The following is a 24747-nucleotide window of genomic DNA, read 5'->3' on the forward strand; positions in this document are numbered from 1 at the left end:
AAAGGGCAACAAGTGAGCAAGTTTATAACAAAGCATTTTTATTTCAGGAGCTAATTGGTCCTGCCTTCTTAACGACAGCAATAAAAGAAATAGGAATTTCAGTCTTTGCCATTATTATCCTTTATGACCTTGCCTCAATCATATAAAAATTCTACCCCATTGCTACTATTCATAAAGATTACTATATATGTCCCATGTTAAGAGTATGTAAAAAAAGAGCAGAATAAAAGCTGATAGCACTTTTGCAATATGGAACAGATTAAGCAACTAGTTTCATCCTCGGTCTTGGGCATTTCTGTGTCACAGCCCACTTCGTCTCCTGGGCTGCCAGCTGCAGCCTGGCTGTGGCCCCCAGAGCCCCCAACACAAAGGGCTATGGTTTGCCAGGCAATGACTGCATGCAGGGCTGGGGTGTCGCCCCCTCCTAGAGGCACAATTTGTGCTTGGTGAAGCCATGTTGCCTGTCTCTAATCACCTCCCTGTCTTCCATATGTTTCAACATAGCTTGCAGGAGGATGTGTTCCATGATCTTCTCAGGCACAGAGGTGAGGCTGACAGGTCAGTAGTTCCCAGGGTCCTCCTTTCTGCTGTTTTTAAAAATGGGCATGACGTTTCCCTTTTTCAGTCACTGGGTACTTTGCCTGACTGCCATGACTTTTCACCTATGATAGAGAGCAGCTTGGAAACTGCATCAGCTAATTCCCTCAGGACCCTGGGGTGCATCTTGGCGAATCCTATGAACTTAGGTATGTTCAGGTTCCTCAGGTGGTCTCAAACCTGGTCTTCTCCTCGGATTGGAAGGACTTCATTCCCCCAGTCCCTGCTGTGAGGTTCAGAGGCTTGAGAGATGTGGGAAGAGAGATTAGCATTGAAAAGTGAAGCAAAAAAAATTGTTGAGTACCTCAGCCTTCTCTATGTCAGTGTCACCAGTTCTCCTGTCTTTATTTATCACAGAGGTACATTTTCTTGCATCTTCCTTTTCTGGCCAACATACCTGTAAAAACCCTTCTTCTTATTCTTTGCTTCCCTTGCTAAATTCAGTTCCAAATATGCCTTAGCTTTCCTAATCCCATCTGTACATGTCGGGGCAGCATCCTATATTCTTCCCAGGATACGTGTCCCTTGTTCCATTGCCTGCGCATTACCTTCTTACACTTCAGTTTGTCCAGGAGGTCCTTACTAAGCCATGCTGGTCTCCTGCCTTCCTTGCCTGATTTCTTACATGTGGGAATCAAGAGCTGTTGTGCTCTAAGAAAAATGTCCTTAGAGAGCTGCCAATTCCCATCAACTCCTTTGTCCCTGAGGGCAGTTTCCGAGGGAGTCCCGTCTGCTAATTCCTTATATGACTGCAAGTTTGCTCTCCTAAAATTCAGGGCCCTTGTCAGCTGGCTTGTATCCCTCAAGATTGTGAATTCCATCAGGGCATGAGCACTGCAGTCCAGGCTGCCACCAGTCTTGACCTCTAATTAGTTCGTCTGTGTCACATTTGGTTACAAATGGAGAGCTCTAGGAAGAAGGTAGAGAAGGAATAATGGAAGTGATGGTAAAGAGAGGCTCAGATGAGTTCAGGGGAGAGGAGGAGAGGCAGAGGTGGAAACTTGAGGAGAGCAGCTAGGAGTGATATATGAGAGTGGAGAACTAGTAGTACAAGAACAACGTCAGAGAGAAACTCCTAACAGGGCTTTTGCACGTGAAAGTTGGTGGAGTATGTAAGATGGGTCAGATTGCTGTCTGAGGAACAAAGAGTTCATTAAGCTTTCAGAGAATGAAAGAAGAAAGGTGTTTGTGGGAGGAGAGAGGAGAGGGAAAAATGAATATTTGAAGCCTCTGTGGTGACTGGAAGCGTATGTCTTTAGAGCTTTATGATATGTGTTGGTGTTCTAAATTCAAAGCTGTGCACGTATTGAAAGTGAGCTCTCATTTTATTGCTTCAGATGCTCCGGTAGCCTCTAGCTTACAAGGAATAAATTCATCACTGAGCACTGCGGCTTTTCAGGCTGATAGTTGATTTGATTGAATGCACTAGGACAACGTAAACTCTTACTGTAGAATGGGACCATTGTTGCATGTATTTTATAGCTAACAGGCTGACTTAAACTTCACTGAACACATTGCCATTTCTCATCAAGATTCTGTCAAATAAAGAGGCAGGTAAATGATGGGCACAGTGTATCTGAGGGTTCAGTTTAGGATTCCTGTTGCTTTGACTGAACCACTAAGGAAAAAACAGTTCTTCTGCATCTTGAATATTGCATTTTTTTTTCTGTAAGAAAAACCTGTATCTGTGGCAAAGGCAAGTGCTTTGATATTTTCTGAAAACTGGTACAAAATACAGAGGACTGAAAAGACCAGTTTCTTCTATTTTTCTGCTGTAAGACGTCTGAAAGCCAAAAATGTCTCCTTCTGCATTTGTTCTGAAAATGTTCAGAACAAATTTTGTTCAAAAAAATTTCTTCTGCTCTGGTATAATCATCTGTATTACTGGCTTTTGTCAAGGTTTGGTATTTTTGCAGAGCTGCTAGCTGAGCTGGGTTGGAATGAGCCCACCAATAGGCTTTTCTAATTGATAGAAAGTTACTTTAGAACTCCTAAGGTTCAGAGTAGATTGCAGTTCTCGTTGGCATGCTGAAAAAATGGCTTTGGCTCAGCGTAGCTCTTGCCAATGTGTGTAAATAACTGATGGAAGGGGTGGAGAAGATAAAGGCAGACTATTCTCAGTGGTATCCAGTGACAGGACAAGTGGTAGTGGGCAAAAGCTGAGGATTGAAAAACCACTTTTTTTAATGTGAGGGCAGTCAGGTGTGGGAACAGGTTGTCCAGAGAGGTTGTGGAGTCTCCATCTTTGGAGATACTCAAAACCAGACTGGACACAGGCCTGAGAAACCTCTAGTTGACCCTGTTTTGAGGCAGGGGGAACTAGATGAGTCTCAGAGACTTTTTCCAACATCAGCAATTCAGGGATTCTTAGGACTCTTCCCTATTATTTGATTCCTTAAAAACTGTAAGGTAGAACATAAGGCAGGAGATACCAATATATTTCACTGCAATGTGAGAAATAAAAAGGGAGTTTTCAGGCAGATGAGAACCAAATAATTTAATACTTAACTCATCATATAGAGATAGAGGAACTTATTATATTTTCTGGGTACCATTCATGACTATAGCTCTCAATTTTTAACTTTGACTGTAATGTTTAAGCAGGTAGTAAAATACAAAACCACGGATATAATTGATATTCTTATTTTCATTACCCTCTCCTTTTATTTGTGTCTGTGTGGAAAGCTCTTAAATCTATGAAGAGATGTATGGAAAGTCAACACAAAATGCTTATAAAAGCTGCTCTGTATGTGTTGGAGGAGTTCTACACATGTCGCAGTCAAAGCACTTTGTGGGGTTTATATTACTAAAATGAATAATTTAAAGAAAAGAATAATGCCTGATTTGATTTGGTAATATCAATGGAAATATTTGGATTTGGTGATTTAAAAGAAAATATTTATATGGATTCTGGAGGAAAGGAAATTAGTTAAAATTAAGAATTTTTACATCAACCTATATCTTCTGTTTCTCTCATTGCATGTGCTAGTGCATGCTTCCTTGCTAGTGTATTCTTCCTCTTTTTGAAGATGTTATAGATTACTGTTTAAGAAGCTTTTATTATTTAAAATTAAAATATCATTTCAACAGCCTGTCAGATTATGTTCAACAACATTATTTTAAACAAAAAATAACATTTTTGGTTTTTTTTTCCCCTAAAGTTTTTTTCTCACAAAAAGTATTGTGAGATTGTAAAGTATAGAACAGGAAGAGTGGGATACGACTATTCTTGATGTATCTGATGGGTTATCTTGTCATTGCTGTTCGCAAAAGTTATAAAAACAAGTATGCAATTAGGGTATGAAAGGACAAGATGACGTTTGCTTAATTGTGTAACATAAGTTAAATGTTTTTGTAGTTAATCTGGAAATATAAGATATGCCTTACTTAAGGATTTAATTTTTGTAATTTTGTAATTTTTTCATAAATGACAAAATTCTTTTTAAGAAAAGCCTTGTAAAAACTTTAGCTTCAGAATTTACAACTGTGTGTGAATAAAGGTAGTGATTTTGGTTGTTCTTAAGAGAAAATGTAAAAGATGTTTTTCAGTCTATTTTCTTTCTGGAGCTTAGTGCATTTCCTGTACTGTTTCTTCAATTTTATGATTTTAGTGATGACAGAATTGTTTCAGATACCCCAAGTAACTCCTATGTATAAATATAAGTCTTTTAGATTTATATTTATTTAGCTTTATGTTAATTTTAGACTAAATAGACGTCTTCTAGACCTACACAGTTTCTAACAAAAATCTGAATATATTCCTAGTGAATACAGCAGAGAAATTTACAAGCAATAGCAAGCTTTCATGCTTAAATTTGATTAATGTGTTTGATTAATATGATAGTTTTTATACATATAACTTGCATATTTAGATTGCTTTTATAAAACTTGGCATTATTTAAACACCAAATATTGGCAAATAAGTTAAAAAAGTTTATATAATTTCTTAACAATATAGGGATAAACACAAAGTTGCATACAGAACATCTGCCATATCCATATTTGCATTTTTCTCTTTAGAAGGTGTATGAAAACTTCACTTGTATTTTGCTAGCACTATTAGAACTTTCTATCTGAGTTTACAGGTTTGTAAAAACAGAAAGAAGTTGAGCGATGACTATCTTATCTTTGTATAGTCTGATAAAAGCATGTATTAACCTTTTTTTCTTTTTGGCATGAGGATCCTAGAAATCATCTTGATTTTTCTAATGTATTGAATGAAATGATCATTTTGAAAAAGATAGTTTGTTTGTGTTTTTGGCTTTTGATCAGATAATTTACAAGAATGTCAGCTATAGTAGCTTAATTGTAATACAGTTAAAAAATTCTGCTCTACATTCTGTGTTTTTAATACTCCTAACACCTCCTTACCTTGTTTAAATAACAGTTCTCATTAAGACAAAATGTTGTCTTGACTCTTAAAGCTGGGCTTTGAGATAGACACTTCTATGTATTTTTTCACATTTAATGAGGGCACCAGCAACTTCCTAATAATACAGATAAGGGCACGATAAACCTATGTTACTGATTGTCTCCTGTGCATTAATACTGACCTTTGGATCTCAGTTGGTAGCTGGCATGAAGCCAGGGTAGGACTGGCTAGTTGTGCAGTGTAGATAATTGCTGTGTTTCAGTGATCTCCATCTGACATAATGTTCCCTGTGGCCATACAGAATAGTTTTGATAACTCAAAGGCAGTTATGAAACTCATTAGGGAAAAGAAGGGAATGGAACATGTTTCATGTTTGCTTCTCTGCACCTCAGCTACACCTGTAACAGTTGGACCAGTTAAGAATTGAACCCCATTCTCCTAACATGAAGTGAAAGGCTCTCACAGAATCACAGAATCAATCAGGTTGGAAGAGACCTCTCCATTTAATGAGCTTTCCAAGCCACAAATGGAGCATAGACAAGGTACTACATACCACTTGGCGCTAATTCATTGGTAGTAGTTTTTTCAGAACTTCATAGATGAGGTCAAAATGAGCAGCTGTAAAACAATTAACATCTAAAATACTTGTTCTGATCCATGGGGACAGTGTTCTCCTCTGTCCAGTGTCAGTGATTTAGAGATAATTAATTTGCAATAGAGGCTCGTACTTTTATAGATTGACTACTTAGGCGAGAAAGAAGCAAAGCGCTGAGTAGTGGGTGCGATGTTATTCACTGTTATTCAGTGGGTATTGCCTCCAGATCCCAAATTCATGCTACCATGTTTAGCAAAAGCAGATATGTTTGTTTCGCTTAAACACAGATGAACAAAGCATATTTATTTGTAACCATATTTCCAAAAATATGTTTTGGGTGCTGTGACTGATAAATGAGTCCTGAAATGTGATTTTTGTCATAGTTACTTTAAGAATGCCTTTTGTTAGGTACAACTATTTTGCTTCCCATGAAAAACATAAGTAACCTGATTTTGAATCCCTATTGCTAAAATACTCAGGACTTTCAAATGATCAAATTCCTTAGTAGTAGCCATCTCGTTTCATGTGGCATGGAAATTATACTCCATGAACCAATCACACAGAACATTAAAAATTTCATTGAAAACACTGTGTTTTAAAGGGGCCAAGTCTGCCTTTTGTGTGGCAAGCAACACATGTCTTAGAATAGAACTACCCAATTGATTCTCCATTGAATGACCTATTTATTGTTTAAGAACAATTCCTTTTATCAAATTAGAACTATCAAGAATCACAGAATCACAGAATCAACCAGGTTGGAAGAGACCTCAGGGATCATCGAGTCCAACCGTTGCCCTGACACCACCCTGTCAACTAGACCATGGCTCTAAGTGCCATGTCCAGTCTTTTCTTAATCACATCCAGAGATGGTGACTCCACCACTTCCCTGGGCAGCCCATTCCAATGTCTAATAACCCTTTCTGAGAAGAAATTCTTCCTAATGTCCAACCTGAACCTCCCCTGGCGAAGCTTGAGGCTGTGTCCTCTTGTCCTGTTGCTAGTTGCCCTGGAGAAGAGGCCAACTCCCACTTCACTACAACCTCCCTTCAGGTAGTTGTAGACTGCAATAAGGTCACCTCTGAGCCTCCTCTTCTCCAGGCTAAACAACCCCAGCTCCCTCAGCTGCTCCTCGTAGGTCAGACCCTCCAGACCCTTCACCAGCTTGGTCGCCCTCCTCTGGACTCGCTCCAACACCTCAACATCTTTCTTGAAGTGCGGGGCCCAGAACTGGACACAGTACTCAAGGTGCGGCCTCACCAGTGCTGAGTAGAGAGGGACGATCACTTCCCTAGACCGGCTGGCTACACTATTCCTAATAGAGGCCAGGATGCCATTTTGGCCTTCTTGGCCACCTGGGCACACTGCTGGCTCATGTTTAGCCAGCTGTCGAACAGCACCCCCAGGTCTCTTTCCACCGGGCCACTTTCTAACCACTCTTCCCCCAGCCTGTAGCGCTGCATGGGGTTGTTGTGGCCAAAGTGTAAGACCCGGACCTTGTCCTTGTTGAACCTCATGCTGTTGGTCTCGGCCCATCTATCTAACCTGTCCAGATCCCTCTGTAGGGCCTTCCTACCCTCCAGCAGATCGACACTCCCACCCAGCTTGGTGTCATCTGCAAATTTGCTGAGGGTGCACTCAATCCCTACGTCTAGATCATCTATAAAGATATTGAACAGCACCGGCCCCAGAACTGAGCCCTGGGGAACACCGCTAGTGACCGGCCGCCAGTTGGACTTTGTCCCATTCACCACCACTCTGGGCTTGGCCACCCAGCCAGTTTTTAACCCATCGAAGAGTCCACCCATCCAAGCCCCGGGCAGCCAGTTTGTCTAGGAGGATGCTGTGGGAGACAGTGTCGAATGCTTTACTGAAGTCTAGATAGACTACATCCACAGCCCTGCCCTCATCTACTAAGCAGGTCACTTTGTCATAAAAGGAGACCAGGTTGGTCAAGCAGGACCTGTTTTTCATGAATCCATGTTGGCTGGCCCCGATGCCCCGATTGTCCTGCATGTGCCGTGTAATGGCACTCACCAATGGCACTGTTCCATCACCTTGCCTGGCAGCGAGGTCAGGCTGACAGGCCTATAGTTCCATGGATCATCCTTCCGGCCCTTCTTGTAGATGGGTGTTACATTTGCTAATTTCCAGTCAGCTGGAACTTCTCCAGTTAACCAGGACTGCTGGTAGATAATAGAGAGTGGTTTGGCAAGTTCATTTGCCAGTTCCTTCATTACTGTGGGGTGAATCCCATCCGGGCCCATAGCCTTGTGGGTGTCCAACTGGCACAGCAGGTCGCTAACCGTCTTCTCCTGGATTACGGGAGGTTCACACAGCACCCATGGTTTAATGCTTGAAATCAATATCAATCAAAACAGGTAAGAGCTGGTATAGTTAATCTTTTGTATTGTCTGTTGTCCTGAAGAATAGTTGCAAATATATCTTGAATTTAATTCTGTCTTCAGTGAAACTAACAAGAATGCGTGCCTTTTAAAGCAAGTAGAGCCTTCTATTATGCAGCTAATGAGGAAATTTTCTCCTTAAACTTTGAAATCATTAGCAAATTGTTATCTTTGAATTTTTAGAACCTTATCATCATATTCATGTTGTAAATAAGAACAGATATTTATTTAATTCATGAAGATGGATTCTTTACAATCAGATATAATGTAGATTTTGGTCCAGGTTTTCTCTTCTCTATTGTCAATAACACATCTTCACAAGAGCATACAAAAAAGGGAAAGAACATCATGCAAAAAGTATTTTTCTATCGTTTATTGTGCCTTTGAGCTCCTACCTTCTTTCTTAAAACTGTATTGAATGCTATCTAGTACATTTCATCCCAAACTGTGAAGTACCTACTTAGTAGTTTCACACATATGAAAAGATGTCTTTCTAATCCTAAAGCTTCAAGAAACTTACGTTCCACATTTGATAATTTGTGGTGGTGTTTCAGCTTAAAGATCCACAGATGATTCTGTCAGCATTAACTAAACCAGGTGGTTCTCCAAGTGGATAAATCCTGTGATTTAGAATAAGTCATTTTGCTTTTGCTCAAATAAATTGTGGGAGAAAAACCTGAATATAACTTTTATTCATAGAGCAGTCTGATACAATTGGCAGAAAAAAGCTATGCACAGGAAAAGATTATTGATTTTTTTTTTTATAGTTGGAACTGATTGGGCTAAGTTGTTGGTTTTCATTCTTTCACCATGTTGACTTCCCCCCAGGTGCACGTGTACAACAGGGTGGACGGGGCCGGACTGCACTGAAGATATAAATGAATGTGATTCTGAACCATGCTTGAATGGAGCCACCTGTTATGAATCTGTTAAGCAGGGACAGTTTGTATGCATTTGTCCTCCATTCTATACTGGTGACTTCTGCCATCAGCGCTTCAGTCCCTGTGAGCTGCCTTACAATCCATGCATAAACAATTCAACCTGCTTGGCACAAGACGATGGAAATCCAATGTGCATTTGCAAAGCAGGTGAGAATTGGTATAGTTAATCTTTTCTGTTGTGCTGCAGGAAAGTTGCAAATATGTGTTGAATTTAATGCTATCTTCAGTGAAAGTAACAATGTATACCTTTCAAAGCACATAAAACCTTCATGAATTACAGCAGGTCTATTGGATATGTTAAAAGACTGGTAAGATAGCAGTCAGTTTGCCTACTATTAATTTCTTACATTATAGTACTTATTAAATCTATGGCTGTTTAGTTTCAGCACTCAGAATTACTATTTCTGAGTCAATTGTTACAACAACATAGAGATAGGCATGCACCTGGCCAGCAGAGCTGACAGACTAAATTGACAGAACAGACAGGCAGAAATAGACAAAATATATGCAAATTGTTAAAAGTGCAAAAATTGGAGCAACTTGGAAATGGTTCCTCTTCCCGCTGAGCTGTCAGGAATGCCTGGCACATCAGGGGAGTAATCTTCCTCTGCCTAATAGATAGACCGGATTGCTCTCTGTGTGCACAACAAGCAAAATCACAACAGGTGCTGACAGCTTTCCTAGGACATAGCTTAAAAGACACGATCTCTTCCTTGATGTACAAGAACTGCTAAGGTGGAATGGAGCAACAGTTTAACTGTGCAGAACATCACTGTGCAATTCTGCATAGGAATTGAAGAATACATTAACTAATTAAAACTTCAGTGAAAATTTAAGTAGGGAGAGTACAATTACTGAATTTTGAATTTAGGCAGGATTTTGAAGTCATCATTTTTATACCTATAAATGGTAGGGGTGTAGGCACGTACGAGGGACCAAGGATAGCGAATATATTAACTGCAGTGTTACGCCATAATAGTATTACTCATTGTTTACTGAGCTGCAGAGATATGGCCATAACAGGCAGAAGTCAGCAGTATTTATAGCTTGAGTTTTTGCTATTAAGGAAAGGTTACTACAAGTTGCTGAGTTTAAAAAAAGGTCACTGGGAAGGTATGCAAGTTGCTTATTGAAGCAGCTTTTAGAAAAGCTGCTTTTTAGAAACAGCTTTTAATACAATATATTGATTTTGAAACCTTTTTCAGAAATGATCTGTAGAGAGACATGTAGTTCAAGTCTTTTCTTGACATTCCTCGAAAAAGTCTTCAAAACATTTTTGTGCATCGTTTCTCAAAAATCCAAAAAACTTGCAGCCAAGATTCTCAGGGAACTTTGACAGAATCTTCAAGGATTCATGAAGCTTGCAGCTAGCAATCTTCAGGGAACTCGCAGGGGAGTTATGTGAACCAGTAAACATACATTGCTAACACATCTTGGAAAGCAGAAAATATCTCAGTATTGAAAAGGGGTAAAAGGTGTAATTCATTAAGTGAGTTAATCATTCATGCCAGGAAAATGCAACCATTTATTCAGGACTTATCAGAAAAGGAGAGAGTAAAATACAGAAATTTAATGGAAAGCTGTTTATAGAAATCTATTTCCTCAGTTGTCGTCTTTTCTTTTATTCTCCTTTTGTCTGCCATATGCCTCCCTTTTACTCCCAATAAACCTGTTATGATTACAGATCAGATCACAAAGGGCAATCACACTGACATAGCTAGATTACTCCAAGATACCTGACTTAGTACTAAATGGCATGTTGATTAAACAACTTGCCAGTAGTGAACAGTCCAGTCATTAGAAGGTATGAAAGTAATTTAGCAAGAGTCACAAAATGTAGCTGTGCTTGCTAAATTCTAAAGATTGTCTTTAGAAAACCATATCTGAGGTGGATACAATTGGACTGCAAATCATGCTATTGACTGTGGTACTTACTTAGAAGAAAAAGAGAATATCCACTGACTACAGGGAGCTAGGATTGGGATACCGTACTAGGGCAGAGAAGACAAAAGCTGATAAGACTATAAATTGGGCACAATCAAACTTGATGTAAGATGTTGGCCTAGGACAGAATTGCCACAGCAAACTGGTGGGGAGATAATGAAGTCATGGTTAATAGTAGTATAAAGGAAAACTACGCATCTTTGTTCTTGTATGTATGTTAGGGAGTTACAGTTATCTGGTTTTGCTTTAAAGATTTTTAAAATTCTATAAATAATATAAATGTAAAACTTTCTTTTGAGGTGTCTGCCCTAGCTGTAGAGGTTTGCTTCCTGCAAGGAGACGAATTATAGCATTTGTAACGCAAAACTGGGCTCTCATGTTGTAGATTGCGGAACAGTGTTAGACCGTGAATTTAAGTTAATTTGTCCACACGAGCAGGATAAACAGTTTAAAAAACTGTGATCTGTACAATTGTATGCTGGTATATTCATGGTTGCAAGAACGTTGTAGGGTAGAATATTATTGCAAAAGTTGAGGAATCACTGCAATAGAGCAAATTTCCCAAGAAATGTACAGAAGACACCTTTTCTTACATACTTTGCCAGTAACTAATAAGCAAGGGTTTCGGTCAAGGCAATTGGGAGGAGATGGCTTTCTGAGCTATTATGCATATACCCAGCATTGAATCCTGCCATTAGCTTCTCCTGAAATGCTATATACTAAATGCAAATGAAACAGAAGAGGAAAGGACAACTTAGGGCAAATAGTAGAATGTTTTATTGCTTAATTTATCAACATGTTTTTCTGTTCTTAAAGAATTCCATTCTTGGAATTAATAATAGAAATTAAAATTTACTGTAAAAAAAGAGAAAGGCAGGAAACATGAGCAAAGCTATAGAATATAAATAATGTTGAAATATTTGTAGCTGAGCCTGGGCAACTGTTCATAAATTCCCCAGAAGGCCTACATGCAAAAGATCCAAAGAGCAATTCAACTGCATATGTAAGTAAACTAGAGGGTAAATAAACTAGAGGATGAACATTAGACCATGCCATCCTAGACCATGTCAAGCACAAAAGTGTTAGTTTTGTAAAGGCAACCCAAAGGGAAGACAGGACAGTTTGGTAAAAATAGTGCAGCTTTCTGAGAACAATTGTGTTCCAAGAAAGAACAAATTACTGAAAAAGAGATACATTCAAAATGAAGGAAAACAATGAGAGGGCATGCAACTACAGAGTGTAAGATCATCTCTCTGGCTAGGACCACTGAACAACAGGCCTGCTTAATGATGAAATGGGAGACAAAAGGTAGCAGTTACCATGGAGAAATGTGAAACCTGGGGAAATACAAGCACATAAATATTACAGAGAAATAACAAGGCAAAAAATAATTTGCCAAGATAAACCATGGGCCAGAAAACATCTAGTGTTTTCTAGTAGAAGACTTTTTTTTAACAGTGACTTATTCTTCTGCAAGAATTATTAGTAACTATATCTAGGAGCTACAGTAAGGCAAGGTTACTTAGAACAGCAGATAAAATTGTTGCTGACATAAAGACAGGAAGGGAAGAACAAGGTTGTTGAATTCAGAGGATTTGTAGAATTCCTGCTTCATATAGTAGAAGGTAGAAATTCGTTTCTTTCTTTAAAATTATATGTAGATCTTCCTTCATTAGTCCAAGTAATACCCTCACCTCAGGATGCTTATGCAGCCTCCTTATTACAATAGAAGCAATTTTCTGGTTACCTTTAGTTTTGTGATGGGAGAATTCTCAGGAAACATATATGTAAATACATTATATATTGTGTATATAGAGAGAGTGTTCATACCAAAGCTTTACCTACCCCATTCAAAAATGTGGGCTTTTCATGTAGCATTTGTATTAGTTCAATAGCATTTTAAGGAGTTAGGAAACTCAGAAGAGAAATTAAATCAATGAATTAATGTATTTATCGTTTAAACAAATACACAAGAAAATCTCGATTAATTTGACCAGATGTAAATGTCCACAGGTTTACATTGAGGAGGTACACATACAGGTATTACACAGTATACATTGAGGAGGTCCCCCTGTACTCCATTTACAGTCAGTGAAGAGAAGGAGGCAGTTTTCTGAGTAATTTCATTTCACCCAAAAGCAGATGTACAAAGTCAAATGGCTCGTGCTATAGAAATGTTTATGTCACTCTGCTGACTACATAGGCAGCTTAGGACAATTTGTTAATAGAGTTAAGTCCAGAGCTCTGAGTATGTAAATCTGTGGACCGATCGCAGGTGCGATCGGGACGCGTGATTAGCAGCCCCACCTATATATCCGCTGTGTGCTTTGCAGATAGGGGGAGAACCTCCATACTCACATTGAGATTGTGTCGTTACTCCGGGCCGTTGCCCGACACCCGGTGAGCCGCCGCCCCGCTTCAATACTGAATAACCTAAATACCTATACTAATGATTATGGGGCTATTGTGGTATCTCTGCTGCTTGCAAACATTGGTTCATAAATGGTTCTCGGCAAGGAGACGAATATAATCCATGATACCGTGCTGATGAACAGAACAGTAGAGATCTTATGGGGAAAGAATCCCATTAGTCCTCTGTGTTACCTGCAGGCATAAATTCTGTAATATTTATCTGCAATGGGATTAATAATAGAAATTAAAATTTACTGTAGTGGAAGAGAAAGGCAGGAGATGAAAATGACCATAACTATAACAGCAGATGCGTAGCTTCTACACTCTGCATATGCCTGCACTTTGCAGCTCACAGAAGTCCCATATACAGAGTTGAGCCATGCAGTAGCCATTTTCCTTATTTCAGAGAAACAGAAGGAACAATAGGATCTGTCCCATCTTGAGTAACAGCATTTAATGCTTCATCCTTTGACAGCAAAACTACCACAGGGTGTTGGAATTTCTGTAAACTAAAATGAATATATCATTCTGCCTGCACATAAATTGCAAGCAGATTTGAGTGTACTGTCACACTCACTAGTGCTAATGTTCAGTATGAGAAAAGTTGGGCTTGAGATTGGATGAGCTGCTTTTGTGACGTTCTCCGTAGAACAGAGGTATTTTTAGACCTCATTATTAAAGTAACTTTCATGCTACCTGAACTGTTAAAAATATACAGAAATAAAAGTAACTTGTCTAACACAAAGAATTGCAATGTTTTTCAATTGTTTTTCGTCTCTGTTAATTTCTGAAAGTCTTGAAATTTCTGTTACTATGAAAACTGTTGACATTTCTGAGATATGTTTCACTTCCTCAAAAAAACCTATGCATTTGCCCTAAAATGATGAATAAATGTTTTAAATGAAGTAGTCTAAATATGATTTTAAAAAACCCATATGGATAAGTGGTAATACAATGAGATTCTGTTTAAATCTTCAGTTTCTCTAATGTGGCAGGAAAAGTACTGTAGAATGGGTCTGATAAATAAAACCCCTTTGTTTGTTTGTCAGACTTTACAATGACATTTGTCTAGCCTTTATATTGGCCACCTGGAAAAAAAAAGCTGCTGCTTGTTTCTTGAGTTTAGTATTGGAAATTTTGAGCAAGTATGTAATGGAATTCTGTATTCACAAGTGACAATGTGTGCCATTTGCTCTTCCTCATTGATTAGATGCATCTTTTCATTTAGATGTTCAGACTGGTTTGAACTGAGTTCAGAAAACTTTCAGGTTTTCCACATAAAAAGCATTAAGGTCAAAAACTGCATTTTTAATGTGCCGCTCGGATTTGACATGTGGAAAAGCTTCCTTGTAAAGTATATGGCTGGAGAGCTACATCATTTACATGTGCTATTGATTTACAGTTTGGATCTTAAGTTTGATTCATTTGCGGCAGCAAAGGCAGCAAGTAGTTACATTTAAATGTGTGTATTACTTTCCTATTCATAGTACTAAATATTGCTACAGTAACAATACATTACAGCACTATGCATGTTTTCAGGCTTTCAAGTAATATACCACTTTACAAAATAATTTGCTTAAAATAAAAATTACTGTGTTTTATAATCCAAATGAATTAATTGTATTCACAGTATAAACTACAAATTAAGCATTAAAGTTTTGTTGGCTGCATTATGTGAATGCTTTTTTACATACTGCAAATTTCTTTGCAACAGAAAAATGTTTATTTGAGTAGTATATCTGATGTCAAAACTTTTTAAATCTGTTTCCCAGTCTTTTTTTCTTTCCTCTTGCAACACATAAAATAGTTAGGAAACATGTCTACATTACTGTAAAAATTGCATCCATACATTAATTTTAGTTTAAGTATCCCAGAAGATCACAGCTATGTTTGGCAGTAGTTGTAGCTTATAGAAATTAACCTATGTATTACGTTACACTTTAAATTGTGCTTGACTATCACAGAAAATACAAGAACTACATATGAGTCCATGCATGCTAGACCTATGAGGTGTCTCATAGCTTCAACAATCACTATGTAAATAAACTACCAAGGTAATTCTTTCCTTAAACCAGTTAGCTATGAGCATTTTAAGTATTCTTTTGTATCTGAAAGTAGTATGATTGCTGTCTGTCCAAGTATAGTCATAAAATGAACTTTTTACAAATATTTTAATCCTAACATTGCAGTATACGTTTTGAGGTTTGACCTCTCCTGTCTGTACGAGTAATGTGCAGTGTTACACTTCTTTATTTTCGTAATTTACTCTGAGAACTTATATCAGGAGTGAATTAGAATTGGCTTATTAGCATTACTTTTATTGAAACATCCTTTGTACAATCTTCATAAATTATAAATATACTACAGCACAGACATGCAGAAACTATAAATGAAATAAAGTTAAATAACACTGCTAGTATTTTTCAGGTTCTTTTAAGCAGATTTGAGTGTTTCCGATTAACCGTTTTAGTTGAAAGCAGAAGTTTTTACTGAAATCTTCTGTAAGAATTGTTGACAAGGTTAAAAATTTCTTAGAAAAAGTCACTGCATGAGTTCAAAAGATTTTGTTGTGGATCAAAAAATCATCTAAATAGTTTTATGTAATTTTTAACAGTATATGTCATTAAGAAAAAAGTGATTGACTTTTTTTATAAAAAAGGACTGAGCTAATTTATGTGAATTTAAAAAAGACAATATTCAATAGTAAATTGAACACACATATTGCTTATATCATGATGATGTAGATAACCAGTAAAATTTTTTTATGAAAATGGTATTTTTCTCCATTTGTAGAAATAATAGATAAAGTAGCATGCCTGCTATATGTTTACTTATTTTACGTCTTTTCAAGGTAGCAGTATTTTGCTACGGTCTGGAAAAATGTGCTCTATTGCAATCAAAAAATGTGTCTAAATGGTGCTTTATGTTTTCACTTCAAAAGGACTATAAAATATCCATAACCAAGTGGGGACAGCAGGCAGAAGCAGAATGATGAATGCCCTCCATTTTCCTTTTTATGTATTTTAATCTGACAACTGTGGTTTTTTTTTTTTTAAAGATGCTTGCTCAAATGTTATACAGTATCACGAAAGAATAGGAAGCTATTCCATGTAAGTTCTGTTAGTATGTTTTTAAGTTTTACTTTATGTTAGCTTCACACCCTTTTCTGATTACCGTATAAATCTAGAAGCTGCCTGTGTATTGGCGAGTTATTTATATTACACAGGTTTACTTTGTGTACTACTTTTCAGTGAAGTCCCATTTCCCCTGCCCATTGACATAGCCTTCTACTCTGTAACAAAACTTAGTTTCAGAAATGTCAAACATTACAAATAAATGAGAGGTCACACATAAGGAAGTTGGCTACAAATGGTCGTGTGGTCCTGGTCTCTCACATTCACTATGCCCTCCAATTTCTTAATCAAACTAGGGTTAGAGAAACACGTTATCATCTTTTCTGCTGTTATTCAGTGGCACTGGGGTGTTGTGTCAAAAGAACAACTCCTGATTATTTTGTGTGTGTTGTCAGTGACTGCTGTCTACTTGATGTAACCAGGTCTCGTACTGAACACTGAACTAGCATGCCACAGCCCAACTTATAGTCCTTTTACCTTTCTTTTTTTCCTTAATCAAACTTCAGTCAAATACAGATGAAGGCTCAAGTTACAGTATTAAGGTGCAGATTACACACGCTACAGATAAGAGGAGTATTTGGATCATTGACTCTGGTTCTGTCCCATTTGCAAATAATAAACTAAACCAGAATATAACAAGGTTGCCTGTGCTGAGGGAGCTACTTCAAAGCAGTTTACTGGGACAGAGAATTTTTGTCCTATTATGACAATTCTTTTACAAAGTTTTTGTGAAACGTCATACAAATAGGAAATAAATGAGGGTATGTATCCCTTCACACTCAAAGATATTTCTGAAAAACTAATAACATCATAAGAGTATAAGTGACTATAATTGAAGGTTTAGTTTCAGATACATTCCAGGCTTTATTTTCCAGCTTTGTAGCAGACACTCCTGTGAAACCTTCAGCAAATATTCAGGACTCATTTCAGTCAGGTCTAGCCAGGAAAGTTGTTGAACAGAAAAAATCCTGGTAAGAAGGAAATACCAGCTGCTTTGATGTGGGCTGATTTTTAGATCATACATTGGAGTGCCAGCAGAGATGTCTCCCTACAGCTTTCCCTACAACTCTGACCAAGCCACTTAATTTTTCCAGTAATGATTTTCTCTAGATAAAAATGGGCTAACTGTGATCTTTCATGATTTCCCTGCTTTCACAAAGTACTTTGGAAACCACAAATACATAGTATAACAATAAAAGTCATTACTATCCTTATGTCAGTATCTAAAAAAGTACTGATAATTTTTACTTCTTATTTTGATAGAGAATCTAGTAAAGCCTTCATCGTATCTATAATAATATACACTGAATTTCAGTGGCTTTTTTTATAGTTATTTTAATTTAATGTTGATATCTAAATGGTGTTCAAAAGCACTTTGATGAACACCATAAATGCTCCTCAGTCAGAGTGCTGTCAGGGGTCATGTGTATTATAGTCACTACAGTGCAAATAGTTTCTTAATTGTAATCGATTCATTACTACATCAGTTGAAACATATCTATTCAATTTGTGCAAAATTCAGCTAAGTAGCTATAGTTTACCCACTGTATATAATTTTAACACAACTGTGTATTTAGTAGAACATTTCTTTATGTGAACATTGTAAGATGTAGTATGCTATCTAAGAGCAAAAGTAGTATTCTTCTATCACTGAAAAATCTCGTTTCTCTTTAGTACATACTCTGGGATGTTTACACAGGGAAATGTAATGTATTATGCAAGTAATGTGCTGTGCAGATAAGATCTTGATTACATTTTTTCTTCATTTAAATATTCAAACCTGTTAAATTTTTTTTCTCATCTACTGACTGCTTTGAATAAATGTGGTCTCTAACTTCTGTTACGCTCTGTAATATATTAATTACTGAATTAGTTTTTAGTTTCTAATATTGTCCCACACAATAAAATGGGTCCTTTAAAATGGGTTACATTTCCCCAGTATATTTAGCCAGGTGCTTCATCCAAATCTGTTCTCTCTGGTTCATGAAAGTATATTAACACTTATACTCTGGAAATTAATTTTTTGAAGTTAAGGAACAAAAATAATTGAAGAAAGTTCTTTTAGCATTGCATCCACTTGCTGCCGCTGATCTTAGAATCAGGGAGCAGTGAGGGCTGGCTGCTCCAGAAGCAGAGGTAAGCCAGGAGTCTTACCAAGGCTGCCAGGGCAGGGACCTCACTGTTAAGGGTCCTAAAAGTATCTGAATGAGGCAAGCAGGGCAGGGCCAGTGACAGTGTCCAGGATCAGCATAGTATGCCAGATCACCACTCGAGTCTACAGGGAATGAGGCAGGTCCAAGGGCAAGCCAGGAAGCTAGTCTGAAGGCGAAAGTCAGCATCCAGATAAACAGGTACATGGCTAGGCATGCGCATGGCTGCAATGCAGGTCGGTCAGATACCAAGGGCAAAGACCCTCAGCTTATATGCTCCCAAGAGAAGGGGTAGTCACCACTGATGCTTCTCTCAGCTCTTTCTTGAACAGCTTCAAGGGCAGCTGAAGTTTTTCAGGCCTGCCGCTTGCATTGTCTAAGTTGGTCCTGAGCTCAGACAGCCAAACCTGCAAGAGGATGTGACCCTTATATTCACATTATATATATAATTCACTCATTCACAGTTAATATAATATGTGTTTCAGGATTTGAAGGTACTTACTGTGAAGTTAACAGTGATGAGTGCATCTCCCACCCATGCCAGAATGAAGGTCTCTGTGTGGATGGGGTTAACCATTACAGGTGAGGAAGATTATTTGAATGACAGATATTCAGTATGATACATGGGTATTTCTCATCTAGCTGTTCTTTTGGTGCTTTGCCTGTATTATGTTTACTGTCCTTTAGTGATGTAATATGTCTTTTTTTATGATGCATTTGACACATTACACTGTTACGTTACACTTAAAATCTTGTAGGCAAAAAGACATACATGTGCACCATCCATGTAGACCCAAGAATCTATTGTAGAGCTAATTAAAATGTTAATAATCCAATCAAAATATAATAAACAGTTGTTATTAGTTACAATACTACTAGTATTCTAAGTTGAAATTAATAGAAAACAGCTTCATGAACGATGTAGTTATAATTGTTATATAAGAAATCTTGCAATTATCTAGCTCTTGTCTCTGTTGTTATGGTTACCCTCACAATGTCTGTCTGGATCCTTGATCAGTGATTTCAGTCTTCCTCAAGAACTGGCAGTGTTACTGCAAGTCACCAGTATCTGGAAGTCTTTGCCAGAAATGTGATGTTTACAGTGGGGGTTTTCTCATCTTCAGTCTCAGGCCCCCTTGGAGCTATTTTTGTATGTTTCCTTATCAGGATTTACTTCCTTCGCACTGTTTACCAGCTTCCCAAGCCCACATGGACACAAAAGGCTATTGTTTTGTAACACCATGATTATCCCAGTGTGTAGCACCCTCACCATAGGTGCTATTCCCAGAGCTGAACCTAAAGCATGAGAGGCAGCAGCCAGTTGGCTCCAGGGCAGGTGTCAAAAGAAGTGAAAACCAGCTCAGGCCAAGGCAAGTTCTGAGCCCTTGCACAGCGGGGTCAGCACAAAGCCTGTGGCCTTCAACTAGTAATGGCAAAAATCTTATTTCCTGGCCTGCAGTCACTGTACTTACGAAGCTTGTTAAAGTACAGCACTTTATAATGATCAGAAAAAAAAACAAACATAATTTTGGAACCACCTAATTCATATCTCTCAAAATCTGCCACATTTTTCTGGAATCTTTTTATATTAAACTAAAAAGTAATACAGTGACATCCTTTTTGCTAGGTGCTCCTGCCAACATGGCTTTACTGGGACACTGTGTGAAGTGGAGATTAATGAATGCTTATCAAGACCCTGCAAAAACAATGGAACTTGCCTGGATCTTGTAAACAGGTTAGTTACATGAAAAGCAATTCCCCGATTTCTTTGTGTATAAAGTCTACTTGCTGCCTTGAGGTTTGGATGGGACCTTCAGCATATGACAAGGATTCTGTATTAAAATAAGGTAGGCAAGTGCTACTGACTCAGCTATTTGTTTCTTATCTGTCCTGAGAAGAAAATAGAAGGGAAACTGTCTTCAGTACAACTCTTCCTTTCCTCTTTATATGGCGGGGGTTTTTTTTATGTGGAATAAGAATGAAATAGAGGAAAATTAATCTTCAGTTAGATCACTACATCTCTCTTTTCAGCTTCCAACAATGACCTTTTCTAATGTAAATATTTACTAAAAGTTAAGTGTAAGCAAGAGAAAAATTTGTATCTTGTGTTTGTTCCACGACACTCTACAGTTACTCAAGAGACTTGTGTCAAAAGAACATAGCCATTAAGTCATTCCTTATACCTTAAGCTAAAATTACTGTGCACGTTTTTTCTACTAATTTAAAAAAGAGTAAATTGCTCTGCTTGCTTCAGAAACACGGAAATGAGAAAAGTCTGTTAATTATTTTAATATAGATGATGATTATGGACACCAGCTTGACATCAGGACATACGTATAGTTTCAGAATATTGGAATAGATCATGTTGTTTACTTCTGTTGACTTAACCTGATTTTCCCTTTTATGAAGATTCATCTGTAGTTGTGCACCTGGATACTATGGGTCTCTCTGTGAGATGGATGTAAATGAGTGTGAAACTTTGCCTTGCTTGCATGGAGGAAGCTGCATTAACAGGCTTGGAGGCTATCAGTGTTTCTGCCCCCCTGGATTCACAGGTATGGTCTGCTGTCTACCACAGTGGAGAAGGCTATTTCACAGGTTTTACATGTTTCTCATTTTATAGCAATGGCCTCAACTAAATCAAGGAAGAGTACACAGGATCATCTACTTATTGGAGGATAAATCAATATTAATTCAAATAGAGTTTAATCCAATTCTTGCGAAGTAGCTCAAGATGTTATTTACATTAAGGCTTGATTTATTATTTCTTTAGTCATGCATATATTTAGCTGAAACACGTGAAAAGAGAGATTGTATAGTGCAAAGAAAATCAGTGTTTTCTGAATTCAACCAAGAAAAAAATACCATAAATACAGAGTAAATTTTACAAACATAATAAAATGCTACCTTGTCATTTGAATTTGCACAGAACCGTGGTAAAACTTTGACTTTGTTGACCTCTTGGACTGACACTGTTGCCTTTAATGTTAGTCTTTACATTTTTACAGAACTAACAACAAAATCTTTAATGGATAGAGATGTAGTAAAATTTCTCTAAAATGTTGTTGACATTTATTTAAATGCTCTGTGTGCTGCAGAACAAGTAGTTCATACATGATGTTTTGATACATCCAGCTTAAGCAACCTGAAAACACATGGGGTCATAGGATTCTGTTTTCAGAAATGTTTAGAGTCATCTGCCTCAAGTTGTATCATTTCTGCATTCTTTCTGCATAAGATGAGTTTTCCTACCTATTCCAGCCTGTGATGAATACCACATAATTCATAAGACTAGAAAGGACAGCAATTTGCATACACTGCACTTGAGAGGAATGTAATTTCTCCACAGAATGAAGAACAAGTACAGTTTTGGGAATACCTGTATGTCCTTCTTCCATTCACCACAAACTTTAGTCTACATACCACTTCTGCAGTGTTCTTCAAAATTATCCTTGACATTTCAGCAACAGTTGGAAAAATCTGTATAATTCTCTTGCGTAAAACTTTAAAAGCTTCCCCCCCTGCCCCAATATTTTCTTCAGAAGGGCTGTGTTCTGAATAGTACGTCTTGGGTATCACAGAAACTTTGGTTCATTAGGCAGTGGTGCTGCGTATTTATAATTTTAACTAATAGATGTTAAAACAGTTGTCTTCACCTTTATGTATATGTTTCTGTAAGAATTCCTAGTTATATTCATAAAAGACAAGACACCTATACCTGAAGGGCTTATGAGACCCTAATTTGAAAAGGAGCAAGCAATATGCAGGTGTGCTTTCCTTTTATGATTCTTCTATATTAACTAAGCAGTTTGACTTGAGTTCTCTTCCCTAACACATTTAAGCAACAAGGATAGGATGTTGGGTTTTGTTGGGGTGTTTTTTGTGAGGTTTTTGTAATCAGCTGTAGTAATTGTTTTCTATTACAAGTAGTTATTTACTGATGCAAATTCTTTTAGTATATTTACAAGAGTATAGTATATTTAGTATATTTACAAGGACAACAGAAAGGGCTTCTTCAAATACATTGCAGGTAAAACCAACACTAGAGGCAATGTAGGCCCACTGATGAATGAGGTGGGGGCCCTGGAGACAGAGGATAAAAAGAAGGTGGAGTTACTGAATGCCTTCTTTGCCTCTGTGTATACTGTTGGAGGCTGTCCTGAGGAGCCCTGGACCCCTGAGGCCCCAGAGGAAGTCAGGATAGAGGAGGAGTTTGTCTTGGGTTGATGAGGGCTGGGTCAGGGACCAATTAAGCAATCTGGATGTCCACAAATCCATGGGCCCTGATGGGATGCACCCGCGGGTGCTGAGGGAGCTGGCGGAAGTCATTGCTAGGCCACTCTCCATCATCTTTGCTAAGTCGTGGGCAACGCGAGAGGTGCCTGAGGACTGGAGGAAAGTGAATGTCACTCCAGTCTTCAAAAAGGGCAAGAAGGAGGACCCGGGTAACTATAGACTAGTCAGCCTCACCTCCATCCCTAGAAAGGTAATGGAACAACTTGTCCTTGGTGCTGTCTCTAGGCACATCAAGGATAAGAGGATCATTAGGGGCAGTCAACATGGCTTCACCAAGGGGAAGTCATGCTTAACCAACTTGATAGCCTTTTATGAGGACATAACCCAGTGGATAGATGATGGTAAAGCAGTGGATGTGGTCTATCTCGATTTCAGTAAAGCGTTTGACACGGTCTCCCACAGCATCCTTGCAGCTAAACTGAGGAAGCGTGGTCTGGATCATTGGGTAGTGAGGTGGATTGTGAACTGACTGAAGGAAAGAAGCCAGAGAGTGGTGGTCAGTGGGACCAAGTCCAGTTGGAGGCCTGTATCTAGTGGAGTCCCTCAAGGGTCGGTATTGGGACCAGTACTATTCAATATATTCATTAATGACTTGGATGAGGGATTAGAGTGCACTGTCAGCAAGTTTGCTGATGACACAAAACTGGGAGGAGTGGCTCCTCCCAGACCTAGACAGGCTGGAGAGTTGGGCGGGGAGAAATTTAATGAAATATAACAAGGGCAAGTGGAGAGTCCTGCATCTGGGCAAGAACAATGCCATGTACCAGTACAAGTTGGGGACAGACCTGTTGGAGAGCAGCGGAGGGGAAAGGGACCTGGGGGTCCTAGTGGACAACAGGATGACCATGAGCCAGCAGTGTGCCCTTGTGGCCAAGAAGGCCAGTGGCATCCTGGGGTGTATTAGAAGGGGTGTGGTTAGCAGGTCGAGAGAGGTTCTCCTCCCCCTCTACTCTGCCCTGGTGAGGCTGCATCTGGAATATTGTGTCCAGTTCTGGGCCCCTCAGTTCAAGAAGGACAGGGAACTGCTAGAGAGAGTCCAGCGCAGAGACACAAAGATGATTAAGGGAGTGGAACATCTCCCTTCTGAGGAGAGGCTGAGGGAGCTGGGTCTCTTTAGCTTGGAGAAGAGGAGACTGAGGGGTGACCTCATTATTGTTTATAAATATGTAAAGGGCAAGTGTCATGAGGATGGAGCCAGGCTCTTCTCAGTGACATCCCTTGACAGGACAAGGGGCAATGGGTGCAAGCTGGAACACAGGAGGTTCCACATAAATATGAGGAAAAACTTCTTTACAGTGAGGGTAACTGAACACTGGGAACAGGCTGCCCAGAGAGGTTGTGGAGTCTCCTTCTCTGGAGATACTCAAAACCCGCCTGGACGCGTTCCTGTGTGACATAGGTAATCCTGCTCCGGCAGGGGGTTTGGACTAGATGATCTGTAAAGATACATAACAGCGTGTATTGATTTCAATAATCATTTGAATTTTAAAACTGTTTTAGTGTATTTGTACAGAGCAAACTTTAATCATTGACTATAATTATTAAAATATAGATTTATAAATTAGAATGGAAACTGGGAACAAATTATAATACATTAAATGAGTTGGGACAAATTACGTTACTGAATTTCATTTTATTTATAAAAACTTATTTTAAATAAGTATTAACTTTCATCAGACATTTTGCATGTTTTTTCTGGTCATCATGTAATTTAATGTCTTAGAGAAGGCAGTCTTTAGACACTGATCTCTGCTCTGTAAGTTCTGCTGCACCACTTAGACACACAGAAGTCTATGGGGCCAGATGGGATCCACCGAAGGGTACTGTGAGAGCTGGTGAAAGTACTCACCAAGCCATTTTCCATCATTTATCAGCAGTCCTGGCTAACTGGGGAGGTCCCAGGT

The 24747-nt window shown here is 38.4% G+C and overlaps 1 protein-coding gene across 1 annotated transcript in view; it reads left to right on the top strand.

Moving 5' to 3' along the window:
- Positions 1 to 24747, top strand: part of EYS (eyes shut homolog) — a 1023158-nt gene that overhangs the window by 426713 nt on the left and 571698 nt on the right. Inside the window, 4 exon segments of the mRNA XM_068405393.1 lie at positions 8795 to 9054; positions 19033 to 19129; positions 20175 to 20282; positions 20957 to 21102. Of these exon segments, the coding sequence (XP_068261494.1) occupies positions 8795 to 9054; positions 19033 to 19129; positions 20175 to 20282; positions 20957 to 21102 (611 nt within the window).

The sequence above is a fragment of the Nyctibius grandis genome, chromosome 1 (genome assembly GCF_013368605.1).
Source record: "Nyctibius grandis isolate bNycGra1 chromosome 1, bNycGra1.pri, whole genome shotgun sequence".
NCBI classification, from domain to species: Eukaryota; Metazoa; Chordata; class Aves; order Nyctibiiformes; family Nyctibiidae; genus Nyctibius; species Nyctibius grandis.